We start from the raw sequence: 24,253 nt of genomic DNA, 5'->3' as shown, positions 1-24,253 counted from the left end.
ACCTTAGTGGTGAGTTAACACAGCTGTAGTAGAGATTCAGTGATTTCTTTAAAGCAAGGTTTTCTTTATCTTTAATGTTTTCTGCCTAATCAATAAGGAGAAACACCAGTAAAAGCAAACCAGAGGCAACCCTCAATATAATGTGTCTATAAAATGTCTTCACCCCTTGGAAGTTTTGCATTTTTTGTTGTACAACATTTAATCTCTGTCGGTTTAATTTGCCTTTTTGATCTAGATCAACAGAAAAATACTATTTTAATGTCAAAGTGAAAACAGATCTTGCAAAGTAGTGTACATTAATTTTAAATGAATATAATCTTTTAGATCAGTTTTTAGTCAGATGGGGCCAGGTTTGGAGAATAGAGTGATGTCTGTGTGGCATCTCTTTGAATCTACAGTTGAAGTCTGAAGTTTCCATACACTTTGGGTAGATACTTCAAAAATCCCTTTCTAACCCCTAGGATGCCCCACAGATTTTATACTAACAAACTATATATTTGGTATATTGTTTAAGACATCTACTTTGTGCAGTGCTAAATTAATTTTTTCCAACAATGTTCACAGACCTCAGAGTATTTCACTTTTTCTTGACTAGGTCACAATTCCAGTGGGTCACAAGTTGACATATACTTTGTTAATATTGGGTACCATTGCCTTTAAATTGTTTAACTTGAGCCTAGTGTTTAGGATCACCTTTCACAAGCTTCTTCCAATAAGTTGCTGGAATTCTGGCCCATTCCTCCTCCAGACAGAACTGGCATACTGTAACTGGGGCAGACTCGTAGGCCTCCTTGCTCGCACCCACTTTTTCAGTTCTGCCCATAAATTTTCAATTGGATTGAGGGTAAGGACTTTGTGATGGCCACTCCAGAACCTTGACCCTCTTGTCCTTAAGCCATTTTGCCACAACTTTAGAGGTATGTTTGGTGTCCTTGTCCATTTGGAAGGCCCATTTGCGACTGAGCTTTAGCTTCCTTACTGAGCTCTTGACATGTTGCTGCAGTATATGAGGTGAGACACAAAAATAACTGGTAAATAACTGGGATTAGTAAAAAAAAAAAAAAAAAAAAAAAAAAAGATTGATGAATTGTCACCTCCCCCCTCCCAATCTCTACACCGCTCCATATGTATCTTTCATTGATTGAAACAGTGCTGGAAGTCTTCTTGCTTGAGGCTCTTCAACAGGCTTGCTGTTTTTGTCTTCACTTCGTCCATTGAAGAAAAACGTTTGCCCTTCAGGTCACTTTTGATTTTCGGGAACAAGTAAAAATCACAGGGAGATAAAATGAGCGAATAGGGAGGATAATCGAGGAAAGGAATGTTTTTGTCAGTCAAAAACTGCTGCTTGACGGAAAAAGAAAATTGGTGAGAAATTTGATGTTAATTCGCTATTAGATTTTTTTCTGACATTATCACGGCAACTCATATAGCGATTGTTGTGCAAATACTGACTGGGGTATTTACAGGATATACCTAGCCAGTCGGCGGTTTGAGAGGGTGTGTAGGAGGGGATATAGTTCTACGATTCACGTCTGGCCGACCTCCAGACGGTTTTCTAGGAAAGCCCCCAAGCCCAGTCCGGTTATTTTTGTGTCTCACATCGTATCTCCATCATTTTCCTTCCTCATGGTGCCATTTATTTTGTGAAGTGCACCAGTCCCTCCTGCAGCAAAGCACCCCCAGTTCGATCTTGGATTCATCAGACCACAGGACATTTCTGCAGAAGGCGAGATCTTTGATCCCATGTGCCATTGGCTTTTTTCTGGTGACTTTGCAGCAGTGGCTTCTTCCTTGCTGAGCAGCCTTTCAGGTTATATCGATAGAGCACTCGTTTTACTGTGGATACACAGCAGATATGTGTCTACCTGTGTCCTCCAGCATCTTCACAAGGTCCTTTGCTGCTGTTCTGGCATTGATTTGCACTTTTCTTGCCAAAGTATGTTCTCTTTGAGACAAAATGTGTCTCCTTCCAAAGCGGTATGGCAGTTGTGTGGTCCCATGGTATTTATACTTGCATGTTATTGTTTATACAGATGAATGTGGAACCTTCAGGCATTTAGAAGTTGTTCCTAAGGATGAACCAGATTTGTGGAGGTCTATAATTTTTTCCCCCCCCTGAGGCCTTGGTTGATTTCTTTTGATTTTCCCATTATGTCAAGGATAGAGGCAGTGAGTTTAATGGTAGGCCTTAACATACATCCACATGTTAGTTCCAATTAAGCTAATTGGTCTTTAGAAGCTAATTGTCTAACTGCCTAAAGGCTTGACATCATCTTCTGGAATTTTCCAAGCTGTTTAAAGGCACAGTTAACAAAGTCTAATTAAACTTGTGACCCACTGGAATTGTGATCTAGTCAATAAAAAGCGATATACTCTGTCTGTGAAGATTGTTGGAAAAAGTTTTTGCCCTGCACAAAGTAGATGGCTTAAATGACATGCCAAATTTATAATTTGTTAGCATAAAATCTGTTGAGGGGATATAAAGGGAGTTCTAAAGAACTCACCCTAAGTGTATAGAAATTTCTGACTTCAACTGTATGATTCTGCTCTGGTATTCCATACAGTGCGAGCAGAGAATGGAGTTGATAGACTAGGACGTTTTCTCATACCATTGTGCTTTACACTTATCTGCAAAAGTTGATAACCTCTTACAAATTTGCTTTCTACAGCCACATACTCTTATCAGTGGTACTCTTGGGGTCCCCCTAACATGCAGTGCAGACTTTGTGCCTCCTGCTGGACCTACTGGAAAAAATATGGAGGCCTTAAAATGCCAACGCGGTTAGATGGGGAGAGACCAGGCCCTAATCGCAACAACATGGTAATGTATACGGTGGAAACTGTTAAGAATGTGTTGTCGTCTATATCTCCATGACTGTCTGCCTCTATGTGATTATTCTATCCACATTTGTTTTGCATTGCACCCTGGGCTTATATATTTAAAAAAAAAAAAAAATAAAAAAAATGTGTACAAGGGTTGTACCAAAATTAATGAGCAAAGCTGCATTTAAAATGCTTTTGGTAACAGCAGAATGAATTTTATTTGACAGGTAGCGCAAACTCTTCTTGTGCCCATGAGCTACTAGTCAAGTCATTCACTTAAATCCAAACAGAAATTAGACAAAATGCCTGACATTGATATACCTTTCCGTTGGCACGAGGTAATTAAACTTCTTGTGAAGAGGAAATTCCTGCACCTGAGGGCCACTGTAATATATTCAGTGTATATTCAGTAATGCATATGAATGCCAGTATTGTGAGAAGATAGACAATGCATTTTAAAGATGCTCACACAATGACATTCAAGATCAGCATTTTAGTGACTGCCATTAAACTGCTTCTATAGAACACAATAAGGAAAGGTTTGATGCACTTATTAGAGTATTGATTTGGTTCCCAGCAATTTACCTTCTTTTTGGAAACATAAAGAACCAGATGCAAGGCTGACAATACGAGAGCACACAGACAGTCCAGCAGGCTGCATGTCAGTGTCTTTGAAGATACCCTTTTAGAAGAACTTTGTTCCAGCCATCCAAACCACCGGAGCGATGGTGGTGTGGGGGAATTGTGTCCAATGTAATGGAAATTTTGTAGAAAAATAAATTGAGGTGTGTACTTTGAGATGTTTGGTTGTTCATTAATTTTGATACGATCTTTGTATAATAGTTTTGTAGTTTATTATTGATGTTTTCTCTCTTACAATTTGCATTTGACAATCGTGCACCACTTTACGCTAATCTACTATGAGCTGTCCTTTAGAAATACCTCTTATTTATTTATTTTCTGAGGGTGTCACTCTTGGTATCTGTAAATGTTAATTTGATTTCAATTCCTTTTATAGAGTCCTCATGGATTGCCCATGAGACACAGTGGTAGCCCAAAGTTTGCAGTGAAGACACGGCAGGCATTCTTCCTTCAAACAACAGCACTTACTAAAGTTGCTAGACGTCTGTGCAGTGATGTGTTCCGGCCGCGATTCCTGGCACGGCATCCCTACACGCCCATCAACAGTGCTTCCCTTAAGGCAGAGTGTGAGTTGGGCTTTATCTAATGTATCTTTAAGTTCTTGATAGTATTACACAGAATTTCCTACCTCATTAATTACACTTATGTTGCTGTTTTTTTTTTTTTTATCCAAAGCAACATGATTTTGTTTTCCCATCAACTCTTAAGATAATTTGTAGAGTTCAGAAGAGTCTTAACAAATAAAAAAGGAACAGGATATTATAAGGTTTGCAGTCCAATTCAAGGTGTTGGCTATTTGGGAGCCACATTATTGTATTACACTGGACAACAAGGATGTTCCTTCCTGAACTCTTTAGGATGTATCTAAAGGATTTTAGCCTGAAAAATTGTCTTTAATATTTTCTATCACATACCTTTTATTGTGATGATCTGTTTTTGTGATTTTCCTCTCATATTTTAAGCATAGATATACAATACAATAATTGCAACTATAACATCTGTGGTGATTTAAAATTAGTGGCCCTGCTGCTGGAAATACAGCTTGAATCGATTATGTTAAGTGTTGTGGCTTTGTTTGCCATACTAAAAAGTCTCATTACCTTAAAAGAACTCTCCATTCTGTAAGCATTTGGGTACAGGACAGAAACATGTGACCCATATACCACTTGTTGATCCAGCAATGATATTTCTGCCTTCTGTTCTTATGAAAATTGGACTGGGGGGGGGGGGGGGGGGGTCATGGACTCATGAACTCATGAAAGTGATAAGGAATGTGAAGGATTTCAATAACTAAGACCGATGTTTCCATGAATAACTGATGTCAAGATTAAGGAAGACATTTTTGTTGTTTCATAAATCAGACATGTCATCAATGACGAGCAGTTCAAAAATCTGTCATAACAGGGCCGGAGGAAATCGCATGGAAGGCATTCAAGGATGTTGCTGAGAATTTGCTGGGCAACTACAGACCACCAATCTACATCCAGCTGATTAACCATATCCTTCAAACGTACAAAACCATGAAATGCAACATGTTGCTAAAGATTAATTTCTACATTCACTTTCACTTCTTCGTTTCTTATCTTGGTTCAGTGAATGATGAACCTGGTAAAAGGTTTCCCTAGAACATTGTAATGATGGAAAATGGTACCATTGCAAGTGGAATCTGTCAATGCTGGACGACTATTGTTGGACGCTGAAACGAGAAGCATTATATGCTGTGTACAAATGAAAATCAGCAGCAAAACATTTTAGTTCAAATGAACTAATGCAATGTATCAGCATCATTAAGTGAATAAATACACTAAATTAAAAGAAAAAGCTAATTTCATCTTTCAACAAATTCTTACGTGATGCAGTCATTCTGAAATGATAGTTGTGTTCGGCTAGAAGCTGTCCATCTTAATCGCCAAAATTTTTTCAGGAAGCAAAACATTTGAAAAAATGTATAGTTCAGTGTTATGCATAAAATGTAATCGAAGTATATATTAAGTTTGATGTATTTGTTTATTATGGTACTAATTGCTTTCGCAAGGCTTTTGACCTAAAGGTGATTGATGTGTCTGGTCCTTCACTTTTTTTGCAGGCACTGCAAGGCTGACAGAGGTTCCCAAGAATCTCTTACCATTGAAACAAACTAGACGGAAACCTCTAGAGTCTGTCGTTCGTTATTTAGGTGAGATAAAACACTTTTTACGCTATTATTGTCAGACATTTTCTAAGCTTTTGTGTCCTAAACAGGGGGGGGGGGGGGGGGGTCGCTGGAGCCTATCCCAGCTAGCATAGGGTGCTAGGCAGGTACAGGCGCAGAACTGGGCTCCAGTCCATCAGAGGGCACAGTATTATTGTAAAGAAAAATAAATTCTAAAAGTTAATACTGTTCTTTTATGTATTGCCCAGCCACCATTTTCATGGTGCTGATGCCATTAATTGATCCTTCATTTTTACGTGAATATTTGTGACCATATCAGACCTTTTTTCCTCATGAATATTCAGAATGCTTTCCATAAGGCTGTATACCAAACCAGTAAGTGACATTTGAATGTTTCACAATACAAATGTGTTCAGTTGAAGTTATTCAAATATTGTTAAAAAAATAAAATGTCCATACATGTTCAGGGACAACCTGTTAAAGTCATGTACGTTTTCGCCAGTGGAATAACAGTTGCCTGTTTCCATAGGCTGGCCTCTTGCTGTAAATCCAAGGATATTTCAAATATGGAGTGTAATATTGGAGAGAGTTCCTCTGCACAGCAGTGAAGCAGATGGCTGCTAATACCGTCCAGACCCAATATTTGTTTTGATTTTTGTTTAAGGACGTTTCTGACATCATTTTGGTCAAAGAAGGGCTGACTCCTGGCTCCAATCCTGTCTGTTCTTTTACTGAGTTACTTCTGAAGCAAAATCCTGTGTTTCAAATCTTGCATAGAACTCATTCAACTTTTGCACCAAATGATAGTCAGTTTTGACCCCTGACATTTCAACTCAATTATTGTTTTCTGTATGAATGCCAGCCATCATCTTCATGAGCTCGTGTTCTCAGTTCATAGTTCATTCTCCATCCTGTCCTTCATAGAGCTTTGCTTGCTTTATTTCATGTTTCACCTCCTTCTGTAATTCTTTCTGTTTGGCTAATGTTCTTCAGTATTGAAATGCCTTATTTTTTGGGGTTATCAAATCTTCCTGATCTCTGGTAATCCATGGCTTCCTATTTTTTGGGGTTATCAAATCTTCCTGATCTCTGGTAATCCATGGCTTCCTATTTTTTGGGGTTATCAAATCTTCCTGATCTCTGGTAATCCATGGCTTCTTGTTATGGTATATTTTGGCTGATGTCATGGGTATTATTGTGTCCTCAATAATCCTCAAGAATTGTATATAACTGCTTACAGTGTCTGTCAGTTTATCGATGTTAGCACAGGACTTTTCAAACACTGACCAGTCAGTGCCCTCAAAATAGCCACGCAGATGCTCAACAGGGTCCTTATATTGAGACTTCAATTTGTTTGCTTTCTGGCTTTTTTCTCTTAAAAATGAGTTTATAGATTAAATTATCTAGACACAGTAATGGTCTGATGAACACAGGGGTGGTTTTGCTCTTGATTCATAATTGTCTTTGATTTTCCCATAGCATTGATCAAACACTTGCTTGTGAAAAGTTTAAATCCGAACAAGATATTCGATCTCTTTTCACTGTTCCGTTATTTCACTGAGTAATTTGTTTGTTTGCGCTAATACGATCTTTACTATCATTTTTTTGAGACTTTTGAATTTTAGTACTTTCATTATCTCTAACCTGCTCTGCATGTATATCGTGCCAACATTTTTGAATTCTTTACGAAGTTCTATTTTGTCATTTACTCTTTCTTATATTTCCAGCCCCGGGCGTGGTTAAATCTCTTGGCACAAAGTCTTGTCTCGCAGGATGTGAAAGTATCTCTCTGAGAAAGTCTTGTCTCGTCCCAGAATTTTTATTATATAAGATATGAGAGAGAGATGTGTGTGTGTGTGTGTATATATTTATATTGATAGATACATATATAGGTATATATAGTGTGAACAAAACAGAAGAAAACAATTATGAAGATTACGTATATTGTAAGCACCACCAACAATGTGCAGAGTAATCGTAAGCGACTGAGTCACGATAGGACTAACTAGGATAGGGAAGGTTTGGGTTTTATAGGTGAAGGACAGGAAGGGGTGGGATGTCAGGCAGAAGTGAGGTCTGCAGGAGGGTGTGTTGAAGTAGCAGAAGAGTCTTAAGTGGGTTTTCCTACTGGTGTTCTGTGGAAGAGGGAGCAAAGGCATTAGTACCGGTCATCAACCCCTGCATCTTACACCCAGTTAAGCCCTTAGACTGCTTCACATGCGCACGTGTGTGACAATAGGTATAGGATATATAAAAGAAAAATGTAACCAAAGATTTAACAAGACCCCATGGGAGACAATCCTACTGCTGGTCAGTAAAAGCATGTTTCCATCACCATTACACCCCTGAAACATGGCACAACTAGCATCCTGGCCCACGGAATATGCTGTAGTAAATAAAACCTTCTCTGAATTGACTACTGGATTTTGGAGTAGGAAATTTATCAAAAAAATTATTAGATAGTTTAACCTTCTACTTGGAGGCATCATGGATGGTAATATCACATATGCCAAAAAGCTCTGCTTCTCCAAGGTTTTTGATATTTGCCATTATTAAAGTTCACTTAAACTACTTTCAGAATTGTAAACTTTCAAAAGAAAGAAGCTCCTTTTTCTTAAATGTTTTATTTCAGCATTATCTCATCCTTTTTGGTCTTTCCAGATGTACCAAGTATTTGTTAATGTTGCCTTTTAGAGTATATACAGGTGGCGTGTTCTCATTCAAGTATAAGTTTAAGTGATTCCTATATTGAAAATGGCAACCAGATTGTTTTCAATATGTCTCAACAGCATAATATCTTGCGCCTTTCAGTGTTTTTGTCATTAATTATTTTTGCCTAATCCTCTTAAAACATGAAAAGAACAATCATTATGTAATCACTGTAGGTATATCCACTGTTGTTAAACAAACAGTCATTTTTGACATCTCTTCCAAAACATGGATTATAGTACATGTCATTGGCAACCAAATCCTCAAACTATGGTTCAAATTGTTTCTAAATTGACAATATTATGAGTTTAAAAATGACTGTAGTGTTTTGTTCTGCCCTGTGTAGCTTGTACAGTTTTCTGTTGTTCTGTCCCTATATGTTACTGCTTGTTTGTCAAGCTGTGTGACTCGACTTTCGATATTGTTTTTTATTCTAGAAGCACATCCTTGTCCCAGACCAGGCCCACCCAGAAGTTCAACGATATCTATGGCCAGTTTAACGCCCATCAAATCCATGCCAATACTCAACAATGGCTCTCCCACTATTTTGGGCAAGAGAAACTATGAGCAGCACAACGGCATGGACGGTGAGTATTTCTAACATGCTATGTGGATGAAAGAGAGTGTGTTACTCTTGGTAATAAACAGACTTATTTAGACTTGGGTAGGCTTCTGTACGACTGTCACAGTGTCAAATGTGGATGTGACAGCCAAACAAAAGTCAGAGTGGTGTGTATGAATTATTTTGAAAATATTTACATATCAGGATACACCCGAATCTACTTCTGTATTTCTAATTACAGACACTGTATGCATTGTGATATACGAACAGAGTCGGCATCTTGTGGTTAAAAATAGACGTGGCTGTAGTAGGATGAATAAAAGACTTTCTTATGCCATAAACTTCGACAGCAGTGCTTTGTCAGAGATTGTGCCATGGACCCAGATGTCTCTTTATTTGCACACATTTCAGTGTTTTGCTCTTTGATTTAACACTAGAATTACCAAAGCCTACGAAAAACTCACAAATTCGGCCCACCTTAAATCACTTTGCACCACTCCGTCAGTGTCTTTTGTCCTGTAAATGTGCCGATAAAGACAAGCCGCAAGCAGCCTGCTACTCCATCCCCCCACCGCCACAGAACGTGCACAAAGTTCTCCCAGCTCATGCCTTGATTATCTGGGAGTGAAGTGCTGGAGTTTTAGAGTGGAAATAATAGATTGTTATTTGGAACACATGCATTTCATGTGTGTTCCGTTTCTACAATAATCTGTGTAAACACATCGTTAAAACAGAAATGTTTTTCATATTTTAGTAATAAATGACAAAATGTAGGCATAAACTATATAATGTGTGAAGCCTAAAGTCCAAAGATCAAATACACACTTTCACAAATGGTTCTTCGTATCTCACCGTCGCTTGATTTTTTTTTATTTAGTTTTATTGAGTGTTCCTGCTCACACTGAATTAGTATGCGCCTCATGGTCCATGATGTCAAAGCCGCACTGACAAAAAAAAAAAAAACAGAGACATAGGTATTTATGATATTTGGAATTATTCATTTTATGACCTGTATATAGTACATTTTGGAAAACATTGTTGCATTCGTGCCACAATATTATTCATATTCATTCGCATTATATCTTGTGGCTGTAATCAGTGACCGCATATATTTATTTTTTTCCCCCCGATCTTGCCAGTCCCCACATGTTGCTGTATGGTGCTGTTTCTGTTGTACTCCAGGACATGCAGAGGAAAGAATAGTATAGAGAGGTCAGTTCAGCGCTATATGCAATCATCAGATTCAAATGTTAACAGTTCACACACACACACGCAAGGGCTGTCCTTCCTACATTTACGAGATGTGTACCTGTTGCAATGTACACATGTGCACAAGGGATTTAAGGTGGGCTAGATTTACGAGTTTTTTCGTAGGCTTTAGTAATTTTAATGTTAAACCGCACATATCTATAATTAGTGCTGGTGCGCGCCTCTCACATCAAGCAGTTGAGCCAGGTTTGTGCAGATGCACATTGTTTTCCTTTTTTAAGTGTTTTTGTGCTCTGTCCACGGCTCTTTGAATTCTTCAAAAACACAATTGCATAGCAGTTTACTAATTCTATATAATCAATGATATTTTTGTATGCCAAAGGGAACCTTCTGCATAATTTGTGTGTATTAGAAACGTTTTGACAAGAACAGGCCATTCAGCCCAATATAGCTTGCCAATCCTATCATCCTAATTTCTGTAAAAGAACATCATGTGGAGTTTTGAAGGTCTCTAAAGATCTACAGTCCTTCACCATACTACTTGATAATTTATTCCGTGTCTCTCTGGTTCTCTGTGTAAAGAAAAACTCAGTATTGTTTATGTGAAATGTACCCTTAAGAAGTTTTCACCTGTGGGTAAGCTGATTTCATTGAGTTCTTTCTGAATGCTCAAGAACGCTTTTTAAATGTATGAATAATGTTAACTATGGCCATTTCACTTGGTCCGTAAAGCTTATTTTTGTATTTTTAAGGATGTTTTCCTTTCTCTTCTTAAAGGATAAGTCATTCTATACTTCCGCTATGTAAGAAGTGCCTTCCATATATGTAACTTTTGCCTTTTCCTTGTCCCATTGTTACGTTAGAATATAGCATCAGGAGTTTGAAGGTATGAATCGGTCCCAAAATGAGATACCAGTCCATTGTAAACCATGAGTTTGGTCTTGCATTGGGCCAGTCAAGCCTTATTATCTTGATAGTGTCTCTTTAATTTGCTACCAAGTAAATCAAGTTCTCTCTTTTGAAGTTGAAGTCAAATGTTCTTAATCCAGAAATTCATTTTTGCTGTTTTTCAGTCAACTTCAAGAGTTGCTGTAATTTCTTAGTGTAGGGGGCAGAATTGCTTATAATCTCTTTTGATAATCTTTTGCTTATTCTGTTTCTGTGTTCTTGGGTTTGGTTATTACCTCCTGTACTGCTACTGGGTTTGCCCCACTTTCTTTTTAGTTTCATTTACCATATGGTCTAGTCAGTGTAGCCCCCAATAATGTTTGTGGTTCTCAGACTCAGTCCTGGGTCATTTGCTGTTGCTGCAGCTTTTTGTTCGAGCCAGCTTTATAATTAGTGAAGTCATTTTACTTCTAATTGATTTTGTTTTAGATGGTGTTTTTTTTTTTTTTTTTTAACATTTATAAGTGTTTTTCAGTAGCGATAAATGCTTTAACTTTATTTTGTCAATTTAATTGTATCCTAATAATGGTAATTAAGGACAAGCAGAGCAGACCCCTCAGCAAGTGACACTGTATACTGAAAGGCTGCAGCCACTGCGGTGTCAGACCCACTAATGTGCTCATTGGTCAAAAATGAACTAAATGGTTACCAGAGCACCTAGAAAAGCACAGTGAAAATCTTTAGAATTAAGTTTAAAAAAAAAAATAAATTGCTTACTTATTGCCATGTAGCATACATAATTGCTTGGCACATTTTTTATTTTTTTTTATTTTATGAGTGACCCGACAATATAGAAATTTGGAAATGTCTGCTTGCTTAATTAGGATAAGGTATCCAGTTAAAAAATGAAGCTGTTTGGAACAAACATCTGCAGTGAGAACCACTATAGTAAATGATGGCAGTTTAGCAGCACCGTTCTGAGGTTTAAAAATATTATTGACTTTACAAAAAAAACACACAAAACGCAAAGATATTGAACTTTGGTTGTACATAGATGTATCAAGCAAAGTAAAAAGTTTAAGGGTTGTAAACTGGAAAACTGGATGTTCAGGGATGTTTACAGTACATAATAATCATCGGATCTGGATTGAAAATAGTTAATATCTGACAACACCAAGTGACCCATGGGCAGCTTATTTTAAAAAGTCTGCCAGACTTTGTGTTATTCCTGTCTGTCATCTGTAGTTTAAATGTGAAAGCAAAATACTTCACCTCCAGAACAAATGTCAGAATATCTCAAGAGAGGAGGTGGATGAAATACTAATTTAGATTAGATGAAATAGATAGTTCTAAATTTCCCCTTGGGATTAATACAAACTCCCCATGTTGTTAGTGAATGCATGTAAAGCACAGGATAATTTGAAGAAAACATTGGGTATTAAATATTGTAAGTTCAGTTACTGTTACTGAGTTTCAAAATTGTTGCATGTTTAAATGTAAAAAATATGATTGTTTCAGACTAAATATCTTATCTGAATTCTTTTTTTTTTAAATGCATATCTTTTATTTCTTATGTGAAATGGGTTATTTTATGCCTAAAGTTTTTAATATGCTGTGTATTTCTGAAACTTTTTTCTCGTGTGAAATATTTTTATAATTTTAAATTATAAATATATTCTTTTTTTAGGAATATATAAATGATTTGATATTTATTTGCACGTTTACAACAAAAAAGGGAGATTTTTGTTAATTCCACTTTCATTAAGTGGTAGGTTGGATTTCATTATGCAATGTAATTTTCTGATGAGTGTGCATTTATGTAACTTTCAATGACCATGTCATAAAATAAAGTCAACAGTGGTCTGTTTCTGCAGCTATTTATAACACCTCTGCATGATAAATACAATATTACATTAAAGAATAAATCCATAAGTGTTGTATGATACCGTCCACTCTGATTTAATAAACCTGCGTCTTCCTGTTTAGAGTTTGAGAGTTTCAGTCACAGGCAGGAACTGACTATGAATGGGGAATTCATTCAGTCATAGAACCCACATGCTAACACAGGGGCACACTGGGGCAGTTCATTGCCACCATGCGATCTGTAAACTAAACAGTCATTTGTATCTCCACAATCAGTACTGTAAGTTAAGTGGAGTAAAAAGCATTGTAAATTGTAAATACCATGAGGTGAAACAACTCCTGTGAAATCTGCAATAAGAACCTTTCCTTTGGATTTACTAGTAAGTGTTAGGCTATAAAGGAAAGACACACTGCTTTGACTCATTGAGATTTTTTTTAATAAAAAATATTTAATAGAATGTTGATGTATGCATAACAATTTCTGTAAAAATTTCTTCATAACTCCACTTTAGCATCCTACTAGATGTCATGTTGAAGTGTATCAAGTTTTAAAAGGATACATTAACAGATCACAATGCAAAGGCCCTAGCATGGAGTTACAAAGCAAAACAATTTTGACATGTATTTAATAGTGATAGGTTTATGAAAACACACTCGTTTTTGTTCCAAAAGTATTGTGTAACATTCATCGGTAACGTTTAAGTTTAGGTACTACAAAAATGTGTCTACTACTCATTTACTATGTAACTAGACCTTAACAAACACTTTTTTGGTTCTTCGTGACGCTTACAAAACATCAGTAAAGTGTTTATTCATCTCTGCACTGCACTGCGACCTACTAATAAGACTTCACTTTGGACTTCTCTGTGGTGGCTTAACTGAGACACATTTCTCTCGATATGACATATTTAGTATAAGACCTGTGAATCATTCAAATTATTTTCTCAGCATGTCAATATGCCACCCTGCACTGACTTGAATAGCCCATCTACTGATGTGTTAGAAGTGTTGAAGACCAAAGGGAGTCTATGCTAAGGTCTTGTTACATAAGAGTAAATGAGAAATAGTTGCATTTTTTGCAGTACCTAAACTAAAGTGTTACCCCTTTAATTTAAAAAATGAGCATATAATTAAATGATCAGAAAACAATAAATACATGACTGTTAACGAGGGTTTAGTTGAAGAGCAAAACCTTTAAAAAAAATTCTGAACCCAACCTCATCTCTCTCTTGCAGATATTCTATTTAGTACACAGAAGAGTAGCTTGACTATAAACGTGAAAGTACTCTCTCTACCTTCCACATTCTGTTCTACCTCCTTCACCCTAGATTAATATTAAACATTTGAGCAGTAGCCCGGAATTATGATAAAAGAAAATGAACTTGCTACTGAGGCATTAACTCAGTTCATGTTTGAAATTCTATCTGCGGATGGAAAGATAATCCAAATCTTTAACTGATCATGCTGTACAGAAATTTATTTTATAGCTGATTTAGGTTTAGGTTTATTTGTCATATATAGGTTAACACAGGGTCAACATACAATGAAATGTAGGACCCTTAGCTTATCTTTTATTGTTGGAAAGTGGCCTTTAGTGACTGATAGGTTTCCTTACTGACTAATTGAAAATGTGTCTTTTACAACAGTAGGTTCCTTTACTATAGTCCACACCTGATTTAATAAGCATGTCTAAGTATAATCAATAACCATATCTTAAGTAATAAAAAATTAAACACAAACTGTCATTTGATGAAGCATATCAAAATTGCATTAACCTTTTTTTTTTATTGCACTAGTGTTATTGTTTGTTTCTGTTTCTATATGTCAGAACCTGGATCTTTACCAAACTTGTATCTTTTCAAAAAAAAAAAAAAAAGCAAATATTGTGGAGACTAATAACTCATCTTCAGAATTAATTGCATTGTTCCTGCTGTAGCATTTGAGTTCCTAATAGCACATCAGAACCTCCTGCTTAGAATTTCATCCTGTTGATTTACTTTACCTAATGTCGTCTTATCCTTTCCCCTCTCTCTCTTCTCCTTCTCGCTTTCCTGTTGGCACTTTTCCAGGCAGTTTGAAGAAATGTCTGATGTCTGGCTGGGGTAAGAACATAAGTACTTAACATAACAGGGTGTAGGCTGCTCTTAATGGGAGGTGTATTCTTAATATTTCATCTATTCCTTTGTTATCCTAAATTTTTCTATTCTGGCTGTGTTTTGGCTTTTTGCTTCAAATTAATTCAAACTGTTGATTGGTTTTTCCATAAAAATCCACACAAGCACAAGCTTTGACATTATACCTGCCATTGTTAACTGTTAACAGTTGTTTGAAATCCAGTGCAATAAATGCTTTTGCAGGTTAGGTAGTTTATAAACAAGAATGCACATCATTTGATCTTTGTCTAAAAACCTTGTTATCTACAAAAACATGCCGAAAAGGCATTGGTTTTGTAGAAATATTTTCATTGTACTGAGTATCTATTAATAACAACAACAATTCTTTAGGCTTATGTAGCACTTTTCCTCACTACTCCAAAAGTGCTTTTCGTAGTAAATGGGGACCCACTTCAACCACCACTAATGTGCAGCATCCACATGGATGCTCACCACACGTGAACCGTTAGGTGGTGCAGAGAGAGAGAGAGAGAGTTAGATACAGGGAATTATTAGGCCCCGGTGGGCAATTTAGCCTGGACATCTGGATACACTCTGCTGTTTACGATGGATGTCCAGGGATCTTATGACCACAGAGAGTTAGGACCTCAATTTTAATTCTCATCAGAAGGACGGCCCCATTTTTAGAGCATGGTGTCCTCATCACTGCACTGGGGCATTGAGATTCACACAGACCACGTGGTAAGCACCCCCTGCTGGCCTCACCAACACCTCTTCCAGAAACAACCCAAGCTTTTCCTAGATGGTCTTTCATCCAAGTACTGGCTGGACCAGAACAAGCTTAGCTTCAGGTGGATGACCAGTTCTTAAGTGTATGTGGTGTAGCTGTTGAAAATAACTCACTGGACAAATTGCCCAATGACGCCTTATAATATTCTTGCCATTAGATATAATCTCTGCATTTGTTTGAAAATGTTAATGTAAAACACTAAGACCTTGTCAGCATTACCACGTTTTTCTTGGAGACAGATCTCTTGGGTTTTCTTTTTTTTGCCTTTCGTCCACCGTAGACCAGTGTATTCATCTCCTGAAAATGAAGACTTTTAAAAATGCTCTCCACAGCCGGATACTTTCGTAAATGTGTCAGTGTTGCAATGTGGACGGGCGAAAGCAATACTGTAATCGCTCTCTGCTTGATTCTTGCTTATTGTGTGGCCCTTCCCTGATTAGATTCTGCTCATTACATCATCTCATTCACTGATTATCATCTTTCATGTAAGAAAAAAAAAAATTCAATATAGAGGGCTGGGAACTAAGAGTTTTATTTCCATGGTGCGTGTGGAGCGGCTTGTGTAACCTTCTGCTGCACTGCTATTTTCGATCTCTTCATGTCAGGTAATACAAAAGACCATTCATCAGTTTTGTTGAATCTCCGAAGTTTTGTTTCCTTGACATCTGGGAGAGTAAAAATAAATAATGTTTAACTGAGGCGTCTCCATCATTGAGGGGGGGAGTGGATTTGGGTTAATGCTTCTATTTCCAACTTTTCTCTCCAGCAAGCCAAATTCGTGCTTACTAACAATTTAAACAGTTGCACATGTATTCACAAAATCAGTAGCTGGGAGAGTTAAAAGAAATACAACTTTTCCTGTTCCCAGCTTTCCTCTGGAAAAAAAATTCACAATGTTTACAAAAATTAATTTTAAACAAAAATTGAATGGCTTTTCCGTCCAATGTGTGCATGCCCAGTGTGGGCAAAGGTTCATGTCGTATGTGTTTTTGGGCATTTCTGTATAGACTGGGATACTTTTTTTTGTAAATGATGCGAAAACTTCATTCAGTGTGGCCAGAGATCACTTTCATTTTGTAAACTCAGTTTTGGGTCAAATGGATGTAGCCTTAGACATGTATTTTCAGACAACAAGGATATATATATATATATATATATATATATACAGTAATCCCTCCTCCATCGCGGGGGTTGCGTTCCAGAGCCACCCGCGAAATAAGAAAATCCGCGAAGTAGAAACCATATGTTTATATGGTTATTTTTATATTGTCATGCTTGGGTCACAGATTTGCGCAGAAACACAGGAGGTTGTAGAGAGACAGGAACGTTATTCAAACACTGCAAACAAACATTTGTCTCTTTTTCAAAAGTTTAAACTGTGCTCCATGACAAGACAGAGATGACAGTTCAGTCTCACAATTAAAAGAATGCAAACATATCTTCCTCTTCAAAGGAGCAAACAAATCAATAGTGCTGTTTGGCTTTTAAGTATGCGAAGCACCACGGCGCAAAGCTGTTGAAGGCGGCAGCTCACACCCCCTCCGTCAGGAGCAGAGAGAGAGATGGAGAAAGACAGATAAAAAAATCAATACGTGCCCTTTGAGCTTTTAAGTATGCGAAGCACCGTGCAGCATGTCATTTCAGGAAGCAGCTGCACAAAAGATAGCAACGTGAAGATATTCAGCATTTTTAGACGAGCGTCCCTATCGTCTAGGTGTGCGAACAGCCCCCCTGCTCACACCCCCCTACGTCAGCGCAAGAGAGAGAGAGAGAGAGAAAGTAAGTTGGGTAGCTTCTCAGCCATCTGCCAATAGCGTCCCTTGTATGAAATCAACTGGGCAAACCAACTGAGGAAGCATGTACCAGAAATTAAAAGACCCATTGTCCACAGAAACCCGCGAAGCAGCGAAACATCCGCGATATATATTTAAATATGCTTACATATAAAATCCGCGATGGAGTGAAGCCGCGAAAGGCGAAGCGCAATATAGCGAGGGATTACTGTGTGTGTGTGTATGTATATATATATATATATATATATATAATATATAATATTGTGGCTGGGGGTGGCACCTAGCCGGGATGCCCGAAAGGACCGGAGGAGGGCTTACGCCTCCTCCAGACCACAAAGGGGCGACCACCCTGGTGGCTTTGGGGACCACGGGAACTAAGCTTGGAAGCTCAACCCAATAGGGGTCTGTGGTCACCGCCAGGGGGCGCCCCGATACCTGGAGAGCCCTGGTCCTCAGCACTTCTGCCACACCCAGAAATGCTGGGGGGGGAGACGACCAGGGACACCCGGAGTGCTTCTGGGTGCGCAGCCGGTACTTCCGCAATACTGGGGAGTGCTGGTGGAAGATTATCAGGAGGCACCTGGAGCACATCCGGGTGATTTATAAAAGGGGCCGCATCCCTCCATTCGATGGCTGGAGTCGGGAGAGGAGAAGGACAGAGCTTGGTGGAGAGGAGTGGAGGCGGTGAAGAAGGCATTGTGTCGGAGGCCTGACCTTTGGGGGAGTTTTGGGGTTGTGTGTACTTTATTGTTGTAAATATGAATAAACATGTGTTGGGTGTTGTACCTACAGTGTCCGCCTGTCTGTGTCAGGGCCAAGCTCCACTATATAATTTTTTTTTTCCTCTTCTCTGCAATTTCTCACGCAGGTTGGATTTAGTTTCTTTCTCCTTAGTGTGCAGTCTGTATGCAGATTTCTACATGCCAGTGGGTGTCCTCGGATTCTGGCTTAATTTCACAGTCCAAGGACATTCTATTGATTGCTGATTCTAAATCAGATGGGAGGCATGAGATTGCTGTGTGCAATGGACTAGTTATTTGTGTTGCCCTGGTTTTTAATGCCTTACTTTTATTTCCAAGAAAAGGTCTGGTTTGCTCTCGCAAATATGTACTACACCAAAAATTAAAAAAAAAAAAAAGTGACTGAATAGAAAATAGAAAAGAAAACAACCTCAAACCCTTTAACAAGATGTTGTTAGTTTGTTTATTGACCCATTGTGCCCATGACAGTGTGGGTCATTTATAGTCCTTGAGTTAATGTTACTGAAATTGGTTTAGTTTAAATGTGTCCAATTGTTTTGCAAAAGTTCCTGTATTAAAACTGTATTTAAAGTAGCAAAAATGCTATTGCCCCTTGCTTTCTGATTTTTAAAAACTGCCTGGCCAAAAAAAAGTAACGCACTTGCATATTTTTTGGATTACCTTTAGCTTTGATTGCAGCATTTGCAGTGGTATTGTTTCGATAAGCTTATTCGATGTCACAACATTTATTTCTATCCAGAGTTGAATTAAATTTTCGCTAAGATCTTGTGTTGATGATGGGAGCGTCGGACTGCTGTGTAAAGTCTTCTCCACCATATCCTAAAGACTCTCAATAGAGTTAAGGTCTGAACTCTGTGGTGGCCACTCCATGTGTGAAAAAGATGTCTTATGCTCCATGAACAGCTCTTTCACAATTTGAGCCCAATGAATTCTGCCATTGTCATCTTGGAATATGCCATCAGGGAAGACAAAAATCCATTGATGGAAAAGCCTGGTTGTTCTGTATGTTTAGGTAGTCAGCCGACCTCTTTTGGCACATAACATTGTTGAACCTAGACCTGACCAACTGAAGCAACCCCAGATCACAACCCTGCCCACACAGACTTGTACGGTAGGCATGAGGAGCATGAGGGGCACATCACTTCATTTGCCTCTCTTCCTACCCTATGACTGTGACACTCACCATCACTCTGGTACAGGGTAAATCTGGACTCCTCAGACCACATGACCTTTTTCCATTGCTCTACAGTCCAATCTTTCAGCTCTCTAGCAAACTGACGCCTTTTTTTTTTTTTTTTTTTTTTTCCTTATTTCGCCTTATACAATTTCTTGTATTAGGAATTTGTTAGTTTTCGCAGGGTCAGCCATTGTACAGCACCCCGGTGAAGGTTAAGGGCCTTGCTCAAGGGCCCAGCAGAGTAGAATCTCTTTTGGCAGTGACGGGCATTCGAACCGGCAACATTCGGGATACCAGCGCAGATCCTTAGCCTCAGAGCCACCACTCTGCCCAATTTTCCCTCCCAATTAGCCTCACTGATAAGTGGTTTCTTAAGGCTACACAGCTGTTTAGTCCCAATAAGTTGAATTTGCATTGTACGTGTGGAAATTCTCTTACTTTCACTGTTAAACACATAGATAGATAGATAGATAGATAGATAGATAGATAGATAGATAGATAGATAGATAGATAGATAGATACTTTATTAATCCCAAGGGGAAATTCACACATCCATGAGTTCTGCTGTTGATTATTAATCTCTTTTTGCCGATCATGAATGCTGCAAATCAACAGTGCTCTTGCTTCCTTTCTGGCTGTGAGAGGAATTTAGATTAATTTTCTGTGGTAGTGTACAACAGCATTTTAAGACCCTTTATAAAGTGGCTGGGGGCAAGTTAAAAAGACATTCACCCTCATTGTAAACTACAAAGAACAGACAGGGAATTTTCTAATATTTAAAAAAAATTCTTCACTTCAGAACACCATTTCATGTGGGAAATTAATATCCACCATGATTGTGAAGAAACTTGAAAACTACCGAACCAAATGCTTAAACAGGAGTTGGGAATAATAATAATAATAAATTTTATTTGTATTGCACTTTACATTTTAGCAATCTCAAAGTGTTAGAGAGTTAAAAAAAATAAGTCTATAAAAATACTTTAACAAAAAGTCTTTCTAAAGAGATGAGTTTTTAGGTTTCGTTTAAAAACATCAGTTGACTGTGGGGCTCTCAGGTAATCAGGGAGGGCATTCCAAAGCTTCGGCGCCACATATGAAAAAGCCCTATCACCCATGCTGTTGAGCTTAGTTCTGGGGACTTGGAGGGTGTTTATGTGTACAGAGCGGAGGGTACGTGAGGAAGTATAAGGAGTGAGAAGTTCCTGTAGGTAAAGAGGGGCATGTCCATAAATGCACTGATGGGTGAGAAGCGAGACCTTGTATTCTATTCTATTGGGAAATGCCCTTATGCCTTTGGGGCCCATGGTGCAAGAGTAAAATAGTGGATATATTAGTTAAACAAATATAATATTATGATACCTCCTTAAGGGCATAAAGAAGGTTATCGGGAACCAACTTGTGAGATTGTGGTTCAGCAGGTCCTTAAACTCTGCCCCCCACCATTACTCTTGCCATGCTATATCTGAAATTAAGGAAAATTAGGATTAATTTACAGGTTTTGCTTTCTTTGGCCACTTTTTTTTTGTATTGATTTGAAGTGAAGTGATTAAATGTATATCTAATAGTACTGTATTCTGAAAGTGAGAATTAGATTAAACTTGATTTCAAAATAAACCATTGAACCTTATAATCATAAATAATAATTTACTAGGACTGAGTGTACTTCTTCCTTCCTTACTTCTTAAAATGCTGACCCTTTGATCAATGCTGGCTGAAATGAGAATTTGTTCATTTTGTATATTCTTGGATTCCATAATTACTGTAATACCTTGCTTAGCGGAAGACATGAGCACCATTTCTTTGTTTTTCTTGGCTTAGTTTAATTTCATATTGATGAACTGGATAAGCTTGTTGACTAATTGAATCCATGGGCAAGCATCTATTGTACAGGGATGTTATGGAGGATTGGGGATCACAGACATCCTTGAAGTCTCCCTATAGTTACAGGACACAGCTCCAGTGGCCGTATTCAATAATGCTATAAAGTTGCTTCATTCAATTTTGATTTAAAATTGCTGCAAATCATGACTCAATTTATATCTCATCATAAAATGGACTTGAATGTCTACCGTCAAGAAGCTATAAAGTTACTAATGCTCTTTATGCTACAATATTCTGAATAGCCAATCAGATTGCGCAAAAAAAATGGTTTCATCTTGGCTTATACATAACACACTTAGTTAATGATATGCAGGTCTGCAGTAGCCTGAGAGTTTTTCAAAAATGTAAGGTTCTGTTTTAATTAAAAACCTGTCATCCATTCATGTCCGATTTATTGTCACTTGTTCATAGTGCAGTGAAATTCCCTCCTGAATTTTTGACCATCACAGAGCAGTCAGCCACTGTCCACGTGTGGTTGCCTGAATTTCGCTCTGTTAGCTATGTATAATATCACATCACATTGTAATAGGTAATGGTGACTGAAACAGGCGAGTTTCTTTCCACATACAGTTTCATGAATCCACTGCTAAACTTTCTTTAGTATGCAGTTACTGCGACTGTGACGCTCACTAAAAAAAATGGAGTTTTGCCACTTTGAAAGCTTTTTGGATAAGTGGAAAGAAAATATTGCTCCTTTGGGGTTTGGCAACACTATACATCTCTTTTGGAACTGCGTATTTTTCAGAAAATGTTCTTATGAAAATAAAACGGGGGGAAAATTGTCTTTTAGAAATTCAGCCTGGCTAAACACAACCCAAAGAACAACATTATTAAACAATAGTCCGCACCAAAAGAATAGGAGGAAATAAAAAGAAAGTTAGATAAATGTAAGAAAGCGGACAGCTGTTTTTGCCAACTTTCAGAACATTTACATTTACTTATTTGACTGACTCCTTCCTTTATCCATGGTGACTTATAACGTTTATGATACAACTTGTTATACGTTTCTTTTGGTTTCCCCATCAGAGCACATGCAGGTCAGGTGGCTTGCTCAGGGACACACAGTGTCAATAGTGGGATCTGAACCCACAAACTCAGGGTTTGAACTCCAAAGCCTTTACCACTACATGATACTGCCTACCTGCATAGATCGAAGAAGTCACTTGAAAAGATAATGAAAGAATAAAACCCACAATGAGACTAAATGGCCGATTCTTAGACAAAACTGTATTGCAGCAAAGCAATAAAATTGTTTTTCCATATTATTAGAAAAGAAAACCCTGTACCTGCGGTCTAGCTTTGGCTGGTACTATATGTGCTGATAATGGTGCCTATCGTCAGCCTTAGTATATTTCTGCTGCCTGATGGGAGTTGTAGTCCCAGTGTGAGCAGTGTTTTTTGAGATTCCCACTTTCATTATAAATGATACGCCATATAAGCCTGTATTTTATGTTGAACCAACGGTGATGCACATGTAGATTTCATGAACATCAGTTCAATTGTTTTTTTCCATGATTGGACAGTCTCAATGGTTACGATATTATTTTTATTGATTATTAAAGAAATCTAGGTAATTCAAAGGGTTCAAAAAATTTTTTTTTTTTTTTTTTTTGCAACTATATGACTTAATGTGAGCAAAAGAATTCAGCATTGTTACTGGTTGGCTTAGACCACCAGTAACAGGCAGACACTAAAGTTTGTATTGTAGCAGTTTTAATTTCTTCACATTACTACAATACCCAAATTGCTGATCTTCCCACCAAGCACAAAAAGAAGTAAAACAGAAAAAATGTTCAAAAATACAGGACATATGTAGAATTTTGAAACAAACCACCCAACAACAGAATTCTAGTAGCAGGCTGAAAGAGGAAAACAAGAATCCCAGATGCTTATCCTGCACAAAAGAAAAGCCTTTGTCACATTGCAGTTATTTGCATAAAAATAACATTGAAAAGATGTGGGCCAGCTGTTGTTCTGTCACCTCCCTGGGCAGAGGAACGAATATAGACAAGCAGGCATGAGACAATACCCTTAGCTCAAGATACAATTCATATTGTGATTCAGGCATCACAATGTGAACATTTCATAAAAGAAATCTACTGAATGTTTAATGTTTCTTGTTATTTAGGCATTCCTACATTCAAAACACAATAAAAATAAATTCAGATCAGTGTACAAATAAAGTTTAATGTCTTTTTTTTCTTTAGTACTAGGGGGCTCCGCCCCCTGCTCGCTTCGCTCGCCAACCCCTGGCGTTGGGGCATGACAAAGAGTGAGATGTATGAATTAGAAATAGAATAGTGTGTAGGTTTGGATGATGCCTATATAAGTAAAAAATAGAGTGTTTGGCATAGAGTAATGTTTTATTGGAATATTTCTTTGTATACAACATTAGTAGTAAAGATGGTGTCTTGTCTTTGAATGAGTCTTCCTTGGCATGGATCATTTATAACTTTAACGTCAGATGAACGTCGAACACGTGAGAAGGCAACATAAAGTTGTCCATGTCCAAAAACGGGTTCAGAGAGGTAGATGCCAACCTTGTCCATGGTTTGTCCTTGTGATTTGTTGATGGTCATGGCAAATGCACGTTTAATGGGGAACTGTCGGTGTTTCAATGTAAAAGGTAATTCTAGGTCAGAACTCGTAAGGTCAATTCTAGGAATGAGAACAGTATTGTTAGCATGTGATTCTGTAAGAACTGTTGCTTGAATAACATTGTGTGTCATGGTGTTGACGACTAAACGTGTGCCATTGCATAAACCCTGTTTAGTGTTAAGGTTTCTTAATAGCATGATTCTTGTTCCGTTTTTAAGGGTAAGGTTGTGTTGTGGTCATCCGTCCGGGTTAATAGTGTTCAAATATTCTAAGGGGAAATTCAGATGT

At 37.8% G+C, this 24,253-nt stretch overlaps 1 protein-coding gene across 2 annotated transcripts in view; it reads left to right on the top strand.

Moving 5' to 3' along the window:
• Positions 1-24,253, top strand: part of mta1 (metastasis associated 1) — a 127,511-nt gene that overhangs the window by 76,310 nt on the left and 26,948 nt on the right. The window contains exons 13-17 of one of the 2 annotated variants that reach the window (XM_028821138.2): positions 2,670-2,821; positions 3,842-4,031; positions 5,552-5,641; positions 8,764-8,913; positions 14,918-14,950. In XM_028821138.2, coding sequence (XP_028676971.1) covers positions 2,670-2,821; positions 3,842-4,031; positions 5,552-5,641; positions 8,764-8,913; positions 14,918-14,950 — 615 coding nt within the window. The remainder of the gene's footprint in view (positions 1-2,669; positions 2,822-3,841; positions 4,032-5,551; positions 5,642-8,763; positions 8,914-14,917; positions 14,951-24,253) is intronic. The other variant, XM_028821139.2, reaches the window with a different exon arrangement.

This window comes from Erpetoichthys calabaricus, chromosome 16 (assembly GCF_900747795.2).
Source record: "Erpetoichthys calabaricus chromosome 16, fErpCal1.3, whole genome shotgun sequence".
NCBI classification, from domain to species: Eukaryota; Metazoa; Chordata; class Cladistia; order Polypteriformes; family Polypteridae; genus Erpetoichthys; species Erpetoichthys calabaricus.
This window is presented reverse-complemented; position numbering and strand designations above follow the sequence as displayed.